The following is a 15913-nucleotide window of genomic DNA, read 5'->3' as shown; positions in this document are numbered from 1 at the left end:
TTTTTGTTTAATTTAATAATATTTCTGGACTAGAAGACATTTTAAAAAATATAAAAATGTCGAACATATTTTTTCGTAATTTGTGATTTCCAAAGCTGATTTTTTATGAATGCTTTCACTTTGTATTTTTAATCAGGGAATTAATTTGTGATCCATGCATTTATTTATTTATATATATAATTTTTTTAACTTTAAACCAAATATAGAAATTTAAAAATAAATTTATCGTTTCTAAGTAAGTTTGCTTATTCCTTGTGGTATCAACAAAAAAATCACAATTTTCCCTTTAGGTTCGAAAGTCTTTTGAATCACTACTATTGCATAAGATAGCCAATGCACTTTACAGTAGTTTAGAATGTGACGTGTATTTTTTTTACGACTTTCCAAGCTACCTAACTTTTTATGGACTGTGTTTAATTTTAGTGAAAAAGTTCCTCGCACACAGTTTCTGATAGAAGAGCTGCTTTTTAACTAAGTCATGTGTCTTGACATTGGCTATGAATTTATTGCAGTTATTCCACTTTATGTTGTTCTTATAAAAACTCAATCATATTAAAAAAATATTGTACGTCGCTTTTCCAGAAACTGAGTTGTAAAATGGCATAAATTGCCATTAGTATACATCCATCTGCCAATAATAAATCTAGACTTTAAAATATTCGTAAAAAAGATAAAATACTACTTTTTTAGGTACTTATACATACATAAGTGTACATGATAAAAACTAATTTTATGCATATGTTAAAAAGCCGAGTAAATTCCTAATCCCGCTTTCCTTATCTAATTATGTTTATTTTGTGGGAAAAAACTGTTGCTAAAATGAATCTCTAATCTATTTCTGTTTAAAACACTAACTTAATGATCAGACAAAATATAATAGAATAGTAGTGTGAATTTAAATCATAAAAAAGTTGCGTTCATTATAAAAAAATAAGGCTATTCTCTGTCCAGATTAAGCATCAAAGAACTTTTCTAAAAAAATAAAAAATGTTCAAAAGGTAGATATTAAATTATAGGAAACTGTGCTTGACTGTACTTTTATGACGTTAACGCCTAAAAACTTGTTCTATGATTACTCAAATTTATAGTCTATGATGAATATGTACGAAAAGAAGCGGCGTTCTTAAGTTAATTCTAAAATAAAATTATTTATACACATTTCTGTTATGTGCCTCTTAATTTCCGTATATCTTCTAAGCAAAACAGTTATGCTATTCCATTTTGGGATTATTTATACTATAGAACAATTCATTGAACGCTCTCTAATTATGTATTACGCATTGAGGCTTCATTTTTTTTTTAAATTATATTTACGAAAATATTCTCCCAAACTAAACTTTATTTTACTGTTTTAATTTTATCTATAAAATAAATAGTTATTATTATATCAGAGCCTATAATAATATTGGAAATATAAATATATATATTTTTAAAAACGGTAATTGAATTATTATATTAGCATACTCCCGCAACGTTTGAAACTATTTCCGCGAAGAAAATTGTTTTCTCCTCCGAAGCGCTTCGTTCTCTCCCTTCCGCATAGTTCCATCTCATTCAACCGCGTTCTGACACAACGAGCTTTATGTGTGTATACGTCTGCCAGATATGTTGTGTTTAGGTTACTTTGAAATTAAAGATGGTTTTGATAACAATTCCATCATCAGCGCGAGAGGGAGGAACAACGAGCGGCGCTACGGCCAAGGCGAGAGGAAAAACTCAATTCTATAGGCTAAGAGGAAATTGGGGTGATTTTTCTCTTGCTTCTTTCTTTCCCGTGTCAGCCAGGGGTTATCAACTGGCCGGGAACCCGTTCTCTTCCGATGACATGTCAACGCGATGCCATTGTCCGGCTTTCTTCTCGCGGAACGTTAAAATTTTCTTACAATACCGAGGTTCAATTGAGACATTAAATCACTTGTGCGGATATTGATAGAAACATTTTTTCACAGAATATAATTTGAAACATAGTCGACTTATATCTAATACCTTTATTATTATTTTAAATATAAAATAAATTACTATAATTATTTATATGCGAATATATTATGTTTATCTAGTTTTAATGTTTAAAAATAAATATTGATACGTATATTATTCTTTTTTATTAATAATGAACACAAATTTAGTTAGCATTGCATCTATATGTCATATTTAACTATGTACATAAATTAATAGTATTCAAGAATTTATTATCCCTGCTTTTTATGATAGGTTGAGTATAAATATTGCGCTGTGTATTATCATTACTTTCACTGTTTTTTTTTACTTAAGCCGTGAGGGTGAGGGATGTTTCTTCAGGAAGATGGGGTGTTTGAGAGGCGGTATGTTTTACGCATTGTAAATGGTCGATTAAGGGAGTCTGGGGTGGTTTCGCTTATAGCCTACTTGATACAATAGCTCAAGTGATTTTATTTAGTCTATAATTGACTTTAAACACATTTTTATTTTAAAGTATAAAGACAATACATTCTTAGTACTTAATGTATTTCATTCGCGTCGCGTATGGAACGGTAAAAGGATTACGGTCATTTGAATAAAATTATGAGGGAAGCCTCTTTTGATATTGCATGCAATTTCATTATTTTATTATTCTCTTATGCGAAGTGGGACGAAAAAAGGTAGACAATAAAAGAAATTGCCTATCGTGCACGTTAAGTCGAATCGCTAATTTAATATGATTCCTTTTCATGTTAGTTGTTTTTCCCTATCCCCATTTTATATGTACGTATATATCGGTTACGGGGTATAAGATTGAACGTTTTCTGCGGTTTTGACGTTTAACGCAAGATTGGATTATGTGACCGCGAAACAGAAAACGGATTGCCCGAAATGAATCAGAAAATGCGAAACGGAATATGATAAGAAGAAAAATTGGCTGAAAATGAAAATCCGATCAAATATTTCATATTTGGCAAAATTGATTATAGAATAAAAATCTTATTGTACCAAACCGCTTTTGGAGTTCATCGCTCTTAGAGAATCTTATAAAACCATTTGATCAAATACAGTTTTATACCCACAGAGCATTTCCTTTCAAATAACGACTCCGGTAATGATCAATATTTCCGCTAGGACTGATCCTAATGGAACATGTAGTTACTCGCTCTATATTACATATAGATGACCAAAGTCTTTCAGTGTTTTTTTTTATATGTATATATAAGAAAATTACAGTTCCTAGCAGTGAGTAAATATTGTTATGGAGATTTTACAAATTGGTTTAGTTTTATCATTAAGCTAAATATATTTTCCTTCCACACACAAACACGAAACCTACCTCCTTCTTTTGTATTTAATATTTTTGCTCACTAAACACACAATTATTTTACTAAGTACTTACCGATATCATCCTCAGCTGTTTAGTATTTATTGCAAGCATTTTTTATTGTGTAGATAGATTTATAATAACAGGGCTTAAAAAAACATGTACTTGGATTTCATACTTTTTATTTGTCCTTTGGTCAAATCATTGGTTTTAATGGTAAAATTTATATTTACATTTTACACAAACTACAGAGTTTTTATTTATACAGTCTAAATTATTAATAACTTACAATAACAATTGCACTAATAACATAAACAATATATGCATGCATATACTATGTACATAATATGTTATATGAATATCAACGATTTCATATTACTTCAAATTAAATTATATTTTATATAAAAAATGAACAAATAGGTATACTTGATTTTTATTTACATACATGTTATTATTTTTTTAATATTATATATTTAATATATATGGTATATATATATTATAAAATGAATTTTGTGAATGTCACATATGGCACATCTTATATCATAAATTCAAAATCAACAAAATATAACGAAAACTTATTAATTAAATAGGTGATACCTATTACAGTCTATTAATATATTAATTACTATATACGATAATGTATTATACATATCATATTTTAACTGTCTTCTCTCAATAATTAAATTGTCAACATTCGTATTACGTATACGGTATTTCATGTATATGAAAAAATTGTCATTAGGGGTGGGTATAAAAATCACAACACGCTTTTTACCGCCTAATAATAGTATCTGTTGTAGGGGCTGTTGTTGGAGTATCCTAAATTAGAATGCGCACCGGCGTTGTGTTGGTAGTTAGGTACTGCGCCCTCCGGGGCGCGCCCTCAGTGCGCGTCTCAGCTAGGAGCCCCAAGGCCCAGACCGAGACCCAGGTTCGACCCCTTGGGTGCCAGGTGAGCGGACGAGTACGGAGACTGTTGCTGCTGTTGCTGCTGCTGCTGTGACATGTTGTTGTTCATGTCGCCGGGGGGAGGCCTACTGCCTCCGCCGGGGGTGGCAGCGTGGCCGTTCATCATGCCGTGGTTGCCCATCGCTGAATTGTTCTAGTGACAAAAAATATCAATTGAAAACAATGCCTAAAAGTATAGGTTTTGATTGAAGGAAATATTTTCTTATAGAAAAACATAATTATTTTTTTAATTTAATTTAATTTATTTTTAATTCTTATAGAAATTTGATATTTGTGTAATTATATTAGAGAAGTGTCCAACAAGAGTAACATTTTTTTGTTACGACATAACATTGACTTGTTGAGACTTCATAATTTGAAGCGATTCTTAATGAAATACTTTACTCTGCTTGTGATATATTCGAAAATAAATTTATAAATTAGTAATATACTATAAATATTAAATTTAAATTTACTATAAATTACTATAAAAAAAATAAAATGCCAAATCGAGATTTTTTATTTCACGAAAAATTTTCTGAATTTTCAAAAATTTTCGTAGAGCCTTTTTTGTTAAAAATTAAATTATTTTTTTTATTTCGTTGCATAAGAAAGGCTAGTTGTCTAAATTATGCATTCTAAATTAGTCGGTATTTGAATGACCTAAAAATGTTTACAATTCTCTCAAATACTTTAATTAGTTATAATATTAACAACATTAATAATCATATAAGTACTGCTCTGCGTGAGAATCGACAGATTCCAAAAATGTATAGGGATTTTCCATAGAGTTACGACATAAAATTTGTCTGTCGACGAACTTAAATCTCGTTTTTTCAATAATACAAAAAGATTTTTGTCTTTATATTGTTTGAAATATGAAAAGTTTAAAGCAACAACAACTGTAATTGACAATTTTCACTACGACTTTAAATTCCTTACTTGACGCTCTATAATCAATCGAAGTAGATCGATCCATTCTGGTCTTTCGATTGCTTTCGTTCATTATAACAAATCATCATTTTATTGAAGTTTGTTTTCTATAACAACATCTAGTTCTCTGTTCATTAATAATATAAAGATACCTACAATAATATACTGTATTAATAAAATAACATACATTTTATTTTATTTATTAAAAATTCTCGATGAAATCGAGAAGTGAAGAAAAGATTTCTCATTTCTCAAGAAATGAAAACATCGAAAAAACTTGTTATTTTTTTATAAATTAATTTCAAGTTGTTGCTGTTTTATGTAAAGCGCATTCGCGATAATATGTCAAGTCCTAAACACACATTTATATTATAAATCATTAAAATATACATAATTAGACATCAAATTAAGACATTTTCAAAAATATAATTAATAAACTATTTTAGCCATCGTATAATAAAATATAAATTTTATAAATCTGTAAATATATAATCTGCATTGAATTAAATATTGTAATAATGATATTACTGTCTATGATTTTTATTTTTAAAAAAGTGACATTCTATAGTTTCTAACCACTAAAGTCTGATTTATTACATAATAAAAATAATACTAACCGGCAGAGGTGGCAAATGCGTTGTCTGTCTCTTGATGTGTGATAGTGGCGGAGGATTATAAGCCATGTTTGCAAAAACTAGTCGTTCTTCGTAGTCGTACTCGCACAAAATTTTATTTTCACACAAATAGAAGCGATCGCCGACACAAAATCTGCAAAAGAAAAAAATGATTAACCAAATGGCATATACAAATTAAATAATTATCTAATAGCTTCATAATATGGTATAAAATTAATTTAACCTCATTCATTATGACGCCAAATTGAAAGTTTAGTAATATCATAAAAAAACATAAGCGTCCAATTCCGTTTGGTATGTTTTTATGTGTTATTTTTCACCATATCAGATTCGCTTCGATTTTTCGACTCTTTTCTTATCTCTCAAACCTTTTTCGCGTGAATAAATTGATTAGACAAACAAAACGGACGCGGCGGATGGTCCAATTGAGATTCGGCCGCAAAGCACCCAAAGGCGTCTGATCAAGTTTGAACACGTAAACTCTTGCGAGATTGTTCCGCAAATTGCCGGGGCCCGGAGTCCGTATTGAATCAGGGCCGGTGTCATATAATATCGACGGGGGCGGAGGCGTCTTTTAAACCATTTTACAAGTCATGTGGGAAATCAGCGGCCCGGTAGCCCTTGGCCCCGACAAACAAATGCACAAACAAATATATTATCATAGACACGTGCTGTCACTGGACTGTGGGTTGAGAGGTAGAAAGTAAAAATAACTTTATCAACATAGTACATGTAATAATTTCGATCATATGTATCATATATACATAAAACAATTAGCTCACTGTTCATATACATATATGATTTTATAGCCACGAAACAAGCCTCAATTCATGAATTTTTTTTTTTGTAATACTATTATTACCAATTAAATAATAATTTTAAAGTAGCATTTTGATAGCAACAACTTGTTTTCAAACTACTTTTCTTTATTATTTTTTGTAATTGTATGACATATTGTTACTTTATTTTTCTATATCAAAAAAATAATAGACCACTAAGTAATTTGTAATAATATTTGTTATTTTCTGACATCTAATAATATTTTAATAATTAAATTCCCAAGAGCACTCTGTTTTTTGTGATACTTGAATTGTTTATTTTATTGTCGTTAAATTCGCAAAATAAATAAAATCAAACTACATTCAGGGTTAACCGCTGAAGCTTTGTAGTTTAAAAAATACAGTATACCCTTGATTATCCGAGGTAATGCTGGGAAGGATGGGCACGGATAATCCGAGCTATCATTTTTATTCGTTTTTTAATATGTATAATACATAAATATTTTTTATTTTTTATTTATAAAAAAAATATTACAAAATATCGTTTGCTTTTGCCAATCACTCAATAATTTTCAAATGTCAGTACGATTGTTTTAAGAAGTTTTATATTGTTTATATTCATATACTCTTTAGACATGTCATTAGAAATCACTGATAAATTTAATTGTTAGTATCTTATTAACTTGTATTATCACTTCATTCATTTTCTGTTAAAGTGACAATAAAAATGATATCCGTTTTTGAAATCTTAGATCATTTGAATAATGAAACCACTCCTCAATATTTTCCCGATCGACATTATCAAAGCATTTAAAATTTTCCATTAATCTGCATATTTCATATATATCACTTATCTCAGTCTCTTCAAAGTTAAAACCACATGTTTCCACGTTAGCAATAATCTATATCCTTGATCGAACAAATGTTACTGGATTTACTTTTTACTACGATTGTGCTATTCCATGTATAGCAACCAATGACGTTATTTTTTCCATAAATTGGTCAAACGATAATTTTTCTTAGCAAGAGTTTTGGGAAGATCAGCATAGTAAGCCGTCTCATTGATGATATAATACCTTGGTCCATGGGGTAAATCAAACTTGTAAAAATTTTGCTACCGTCAATATGCTTTTATTCGGAATTATCTATTAACAATACTGGTTTCTGTGACAACCCTTTACTTTTTAACAAATTTCTCACTTGAGATATCTATTTATATACTTCTAAGATCTCTCTATCCAGAGATGCTTCTTTTTGGTTATAATAATGAACAGGAACTTTTTTTTATTTGAATCCCATAAAAAAATCTAAGCTCTTTTGCTTTTCAAATCACATTTTAATTTTATTAGCTGCAGATGTATTATCGCAACACATGTCTGTTATAAAATTTTTTAATAACATCAAAATTTAAAATAAATTTAAAAAATAAAATTTATTTATTTTAAGCACTGATTAACCGCACCCGGAAAATCAAGAGTACAATAATAATTCTGAATTAAATTTTGTTGAAAGCGATTAAAGCTTCTTAGAACAAATGTTTTATGATGCTGTAAGCGTATTACAATTTTTTTTAAATGTCTGGATATACCAAAAATGTTATATCGATAACGGCAATACTAAATTATATTTGTACAAAACTGCTGATCAAATTCAACATCCCAAATTTTGATTAACAATTTCATAGTATTAAACTCGTTGTTATTAATTTTACAAATTTAACAGACCTTCAATTTTATTAATTTCAATAAATAATGCGATTTAAATCCCATACTCAAATATAGTATGTATGAATAGCATTCTATAAATCTCTCAAGTGCCATCAAAGGTCTCAGTTTGTACAGCACAGGAGGGAAATAACATATCGGCATTAATAATTCACACGTACCGTTCCATTGGCGACGGAAGTGGAGACATCTCTGGAAACAAGCAAACAAAATAAACAAGTCGGAGATGACATGAACTACTGACAACTCGCGCTATATCCTCACACTTGACGAGATTGGATGAGGGAATCTGTGTGCCTTTGAGGTAACGCTAAACGAACACAAAATGCTTTCAGAAACACTTACAATATTAGCTAGAGTCATAAATTGATTTTTAATCTATTATGTATATGTTTGAATGCTTCATTGTGATTTGTATAATGGTTTGATTTAATGGTCGGTTTTGGACAAAAGTGGCACGGTTAAGCGACGCTTTGGTTCAAATTTAATCATATTTGAATTTGAAACGCATCAGAAGAGCAGTCGGGGACCGAAGGATCGACGGTGGTGCACTATGAATAAACAATCAGCCGGTCCCGAATAAATTTTGGCTGATGGCCCAACGAAGGGTCTTGGAGTTCCTATCCGAGTAGTTTAGTCTTATTGCATTTACGATAGAGGTGTGCACAGGTAAATCCTTCTCTCAGGTGCCCTAGCGCTATACACGCGGAAATTGTTTCACAACTTTTATTAGTCACAAATGTCTCTATACGAGGGATATTCGAAAAGTACAGGTACAAAGATCAGAAAATATTTCTAAAGCATTTTAGTACAAAATTGATTTATAATACTTCAAAAAGCTTAAATAGCTATTTTTAAATTGATTCAATAAGGACAGTGCCAATGAATACACGTATTATTCTACTTTAAATTTATTACCCTAATTAGTCATATGTGCCATAAGCAGAAATGTCAATAAATTTGCTAAAAAATAATTGATTCATTATCATTTTCAATACGTACTGCAATAAAAAATTCTCGCAGAAACGATAATATAGCCTGAGTAAAAGATCATTTTCACTTTTACTATACTTTCTTAATAACCCTTGTTATGTGTGCGAATAAAACGCATTTTGATAAAGGTTAAATATTGCTTTAAGGACGGAAGTAAAGCAGACACTAGATACCCTTGCGTTTTGCTAACTGCAGTGTAGATTGTATAATCAAGTTTTTATATACGTCAATTTAAGCCCATGACCCATAGGTCACGAGTTCAAATATGTATTAAAAAACGATAATTACAAATACTGCAGTTTTATAAGATATTTTCAAATATAAAAAATAGTCATACATATGTAATATGTATGAGATTATATTTTCATTGACACTTTAGTGAATTTATATCGTAATGCATTCTGGTAGATATATATTTCTACTAGTGAAATTATATTCTAAACCTAACTTGATCTAATAAAATTTGTAGAACAAAGTATAGTTTTTGAACTTTCATTAAGTTAGGTTTAGGCTTAAACAGCAAATGGATGATTTGCATCTAAAAATTGGGCGACATAGAGCAGCATAATATTTCAGTTAAATTATATTTTTGTAAATATAAATGTATTTAGATATAATTTCACTTCAACAGTCAGTGAAATTATATTCATATGCATATGATTTAAAATTGTATAAATGCATTCGATTTGTTGCGGACTCCTTCTCTCTACAGAGTGATTTAGACTCTATATGAAGATTAGCTTTCGTTAATCGTCTGCCCTTTAGTGTTGGAAAGTGCTATATGTTTCATTTTATGGATCCCATTCGTCATCATTTTATTCCTACGATCTAGGTGGAAACATTTTGATTAAAAAACTTTCACTAAAGATCTAATATAATAATATAATCACTAAAGTGGAGGTTCTCTCTACACATACACCACGTATGTGATAAATCTTCTAAGATGCTCGGCTTTGTAAGGAACGTGTTTCACTTTGATGATCTGTAAGTTATTCGCGTCCTTATATTTATATATATTTAAAATCCCAGAACAATAAAATATTCCATTTTAGTCGAAAACATTCAAAAAAGGTTTTTAATGTACCTTTATAAAAGGACATGTGGTTATCCATTCTTATATCCCAGCACCTTTATTTTAAGAGCGTTGGGATACGATTCGCTGAGTTCTCACAAAAAGTTATATATCGCTAAACATTTCCTCAAATTACTGAAGGGTACTGCTATTCTGAGGAATTCCAGTTTTAAGTTCCAGAATTAGAGTCTCCAATTCAAGTAATCGAGTACTCGATACTCGAGTATACTTGTCTATTTTTCAAGTACTTGATAATCGAGTATTTTGAAAATTACTCAATTAATACTCGAAATTACAAAATTTTGAAATATTTTAGAAACAAAAATAACTTTAACTCGGTCTGGCAAAGGTTAACGTCTTGCTTTTATTTGGCGTTTATGCCCGAAGTCCCGAATTAGAGCGGTTACTATCAGGTATAATTTTTTCATAGTTCCATAGTTGCATAGTTCCGGTCGTCGGCTATGTTAGTGGGTACGACGGAGAAATTTCTTTTGTGTTTTCTGTTCGACAGTCCCGATTTATCTAATTTATGGCAATGAACAATATGAAATATCAAAAAAAAATTTTAGGTTTTATGACTATGCAGTTGTAGCATAAAGTGTTGTAAATTGTTTATACTGATCCCTCAGCTTAAAATATAAATCAAAACAATTGTGTGTTTTAAAGGCATTTAAAGTAAAGTCAGTTCTTTGCGAACCGTTTAGCTCTAGAGTGAAAGGGATTCACCCGAATACATCTTCGAAGGATATAGATTTAAATTCTTCGCATTAATCAGAAGGAGTAGAATATTGTATATTGTTAAGAAAAAAAATCTATTCAAGAAGAATTACAAAACGCTATTTTGTCAATAGTCGAAGGAAATAAGAGAAAAGCAGAGAAGAGAATGAAAGAAGAGAACATAAAAAGAGAGTTCAAAAAATTTTATATCTATAAAAAGCGAACAGATATAAATTAGAAGCCTTATCCAACGCGTTAATGACAATGAGATCAATATCAACAGTAACGGAAAGGGTTTTTTCCATAACGGGAATAATAAAACCAAAGGTTAGCAGTAATATTAAATTCGAGACACTTTTTGCATTATTGTTTTTAAAAAGTATGTTCGTGAAGTTAAAATAATTGTAAAAATAAACATACTAAGTATTTAATTTATTTATTTATATGTGCACGAATTTGAGTAATAGCTATTTTGGTACATTTGGTAAATACTCGAAAGTACTCGAGTACTCGAGTATTTTAAAATTTTAATATTCGATACTCGAGTAGTTGATGGTTCGAGTAATTGGAGACTCTATTCAGAATGTCTTTGAGAATCACGATCGTGTCCTCTTTTGATTAACGTCGGTGCTAGGACGTCCGCACTTTTCGACTCGCCTATGGCACATTGACCTATTTAATGTCAGCTACGAGGAGCTGGTCCGGTTCGTATCATTTAATTTTGATATTGTATGGTATTTTTGTTCGCTTCTTTATATGTATTATTTTAATTAAATATGTTTTTTGTGTCTTAATAAGTAACTATGCAAAAAAATTGCATAGATTAATATGTGGAGGATTTTTTAATTTTTTAAAGAAAATTTAAGGGATTTGTTTGTGATTAATCATTTAATATTCATGTTTTACTTACAAGTTGTGTTATTTTATTTAAAGAAATATGTGGACGGTATCTTTATTGCAAAGTTTTTAAATATTATTTTATCATGGTGTGCCTTTTTTTTTTAATGATTATATTTGGTAGCGTAACGCAATTTTTTTTTAATAATTTGCTATAAGCTGGTACTTTGTCCATTAAAAATATGTTGTATTAATGTTATCAAATTTACTTTTATGACTACTATTTTATTATGATTCGAAATAACTCTAAAGTTAATATCTTGACTACAGAATGTAGTATTTGTACACATAAAATATATGTTTAATTTCATCTCAACCACAAATTAATTTGTATTTATTTAAATATTTTCCTCTGAACGGTCAGAATTCAAAGAATTTCCAATTTCAGACAGAGCGCATTTCGTTGAAAATTAAATTATTGCAATCGCAATAATAATGCTGCTTGCGCCGTTTCAGTAGCGAGCTGCGGTGGCCGCCACCGCACAGGCATTATCCAGGTTTAATTATGTCATAGTATTTAATTAATTCGAGGGCAAATCTGGCCCCGGCCATGCTGAATGGGGCCCCCGAACCATTGTTTGATTTTGCCAGTTTAAAGCGTTTTAGAATTCATAATTTATATCCCGCCAGCATTAACGGTATCAATGGCGACCACTGCGGAACTTTGACGCTGCAATCGTTGCTTTTATTCAATTGCGAAATTTAATTATTCAACATGAGCGACAATACGACAGATTATAATTTTAAACTATATTGTTCAAATAATAAAAATATAAATTTAAATGCATTTATTTTATTAAGAAAAACTATAAATGCAACACTAGTAAAAGCATACATATAAGCTCCTTGAACTAAGGCAGCTCTAGATCATGTAAATTTTATATTATATTTTTAGAAGCAATGTTGGTTTTTTATTGGAAAATTTTTAAGTTATCCACATCAATTTTTTTTATTTGCCAGGTTCTTGTACAATATGGTTTGAGTTTTTCTTGCTTTTTAGGAGATGTCATATTTTCATAGTTGAAATACTAGGAGCAATATGACATTATTAAATAGTGTAAGTTATTAAAATATACAAATAAACTAAAGGACGATCTATGAAAAATATATAATTTAACAAAAACAAATTTTTGCCCTGCTGTATATTATTTATTACGCAAAGCAAAAGCGCGAGTATTGTTTCATAAGTATTGCACAGGTATTGTTAAAACGTTGCGCATGAGGCTCGTTACGTTCGGAAATAAAATCTCGGCTCTCGTGGCCGTTAATTTTCCGCTCGTTTGTACCCCGGCCGCGATGACTGGAAGTTTTACCCGTAACAAATAACACCGAATTCAAATGGAACCTTTAAAACCAACAAAAGATTATCCTTATCGATTCGCCGGTCGGGAGTCGATCCCGTGGCCGCGTTCAGGAGCCAAATAATGGAGCCGAAAGCAGACAATGAATTCCTCGACAATTGAACCTTTCTGGATGTACCCAATAACTCTGAGCTCCTATTGTGCGGCCCAAAATGAAACGGTTATACTACCTCTCGCCCAAATAAATTATACCATCGCCGAGCTTATGATTTAATACGCCAATTAACATTTCAATTCTTTGTTTTGGCCGGGTTAAAGGGACGCAATAAGAGGTCCCCCTCGTAAATCATTTAAATAGTGAGATTACACCCTCAAAGGACGTAGGCTGTTGGCGCCTTTTGCAAATTGTTTAGGCGCGGCGCCTTGGGATTTTCGCCCACAAAGGTCAAACTGGTTGAATGGTTGATAACCAAAATATTATAAATAGTATTATTTTTTATAAAAAATAATTATAGTCATTTCACGTATAGCTCATTAAAATATAATTAAAATAGAAGCCATTTATCGATGGTGAATTGTTTGATTGTTGAAGCTAAAGAAATGTGTCCAATAAATGGATTTATTTTATCAAGCAGTTTTTCTGTGAGAATAGTTCCTAAAACTGTTAAGCATATTATAAAAATAGTAACAGTAACTATCCATTTTTAAAGGCTTTTGTAAACAGTTAGTTACTAAGTGAGTTACTAGTTTTGCACCAGTGTTTAAAGTGACTAAATAATTGGCTTCCAGAATTAATCTTCATAGAACAACCATATACAAATGAAGTTGAAAAACGTTAACAAAGTATATTCTGAAATTAAATTGATTCGATAGTGGCAAAAATATATTTTGAACAATTTAATATTAAATAAATATGAGGCTTGTGTAAGTACAAAATTTATTGCATTATTTACTAACAAGCACATTGTGGGAAGCATCTTAAACTGGGATGTGTTATTGAACCAGTTATGTCAGTGATGAACTTTACTTGCTCTCGTGAACTTAAATTTCGTCAGCTCCACGACTCTTTTTTATCAAATATGAAAGTCGAATCCCCTGACTTGTTTTATCATACAGCAATTCCATAGCTTAGTGAGCTTGTTTAAAAAAATAAAAGCTCAGAGAAGCATATGCAAATTTTTATCAACGAAAAACCCCTCTTTCGGCATTTATTATCGAATATTAAATGCTGTAGAAAATAGCCTTTGCTGCAGATATCATAGTATTTTTAAACTTACCCTGTTTTGTTCTAAATTTTGAAAAAAATACTTTTTTTTCAAGCTCACACGTATTATAAACATACAGAAATCAAATACAATCTGAACAAAAAATATAATATAACCATTGATTCGCGAAGAAGTTGTAAACACTATATAATGGCTATCAAAATAAAAACAGTGCTCTAATATAAAACATACATTGCGTTTAAAAATTGGGAAAAAATGGCGTTTTATAATCACTTAAATTTTGCTTCTTGGTTCGCTGAGCCCAAAATATTTACGATCTGGCCCTAACAAAATAAATTTGCCTACCTTTTTTACACAACAAAAATATTTTTCCCCAACTAACATAGTAACATGTAGATATTAGTTGAGATGGTTCTTTATATACTTAGCACTTGATAGTATTTAAGTTTTTGCATTAAATATTACAGTTTTATATTTTTTTAATAAAAGGCAAGAAAATCATAAATACTAATTTTATTTTTTGAATTGCTTGTCATTTTAAAACTAACTGTATATGCAAAAATAATACTATATTTGATATACAACTAGAAATAATATATATATATATATATATATATATATATATATATATATATATATATATATATATATATATATATATATATATATATATATATATATATATATATATATATATATATATATATATATATATACATATATATATATATATATATATATATATATATATATATATATATAATTCCTAGGAATTAAATAAAATATAAATCATAATTTTCATTGCGAAACCTCTATTTGGAGTCTGGGAATTTTTTAATTTTCAGCTATCAATTTATTAGTTATTTTTTCACAAAAATATTTTTGTTGTGAAAAAATATTTTTGTGAAAATTGCATGTATAATGTATCGTAATCTAGCATAACTAGCATTATACATGTAAATAAAAATTGTTGTATTTTATAGAAACGAAAAGGGTATAATCACCATGAAATTTATCCGAAAATATTTAAAACGAATCTTTAAAATATAACCTAATAAGTAAAAACAAATAGCACAATATTGTTAACTATATATAAATTAAGTTCACATCATATCTTTGTAGCAAAAAATAAAAAGTTGCTATACCGTTCTCGATTCAAATCTTAATAGCGAAATTAAAAAGTTTGTTTGTGACTAAAGATACCAAAACTGATTTCAATAACATAAAAATAGCAACGTAAAACTTTCCCAATAACACGTTGTGAGGTTTATTTAATTTGTTAAGATTTTAGATTTATTTGATTTTTTGAATTCTCCGTTCTTTTTAGTGTTAATTTAAGTGGCAATGGAATATTCGTTCAAAGGTGTGAGATTTTTATAACATATGTATATGTATCAGAATACCAAGAGCAAAGTCAAGTATT

At 29.6% G+C, this 15913-nt stretch overlaps 1 protein-coding gene across 3 annotated transcripts in view; it reads right to left on the bottom strand.

Annotated features, from left to right (window-relative positions):
- Positions 1-3437: 3437 nt before the first annotated feature.
- Bx (LIM domain-containing protein Beadex) overlaps positions 3438-15913 on the bottom strand; it is a 71065-nt gene continuing 58589 nt past the window's right edge. For 2 of the 3 annotated variants that reach the window (XM_088184707.1, XM_088184708.1), the window contains 2 exons: positions 5764-5914; positions 3438-4367 (listed from right to left, as the gene is read on the bottom strand). In XM_088184707.1, the coding sequence (XP_088040833.1) occupies positions 4161-4367; positions 5764-5914 (358 nt within the window). In that variant the 3' untranslated portion in view covers positions 3438-4160. Of the gene's footprint in view, positions 4368-4416; positions 5423-5674; positions 5915-15913 lie in introns of those variants that run through there. The other variant, XR_015809373.1, reaches the window with a different exon arrangement.

The sequence above is a fragment of the Plectrocnemia conspersa genome, unplaced genomic scaffold (assembly GCF_051122295.1).
Source record: "Plectrocnemia conspersa isolate PC_06_02 unplaced genomic scaffold, ASM5112229v1 ptg000004l, whole genome shotgun sequence".
Taxonomy (NCBI): Eukaryota; Metazoa; Arthropoda; class Insecta; order Trichoptera; family Polycentropodidae; genus Plectrocnemia; species Plectrocnemia conspersa.
The sequence above is the reverse complement of the archived record's forward strand: the minus strand, read 5'-3'. Positions and strand labels throughout refer to the sequence as shown.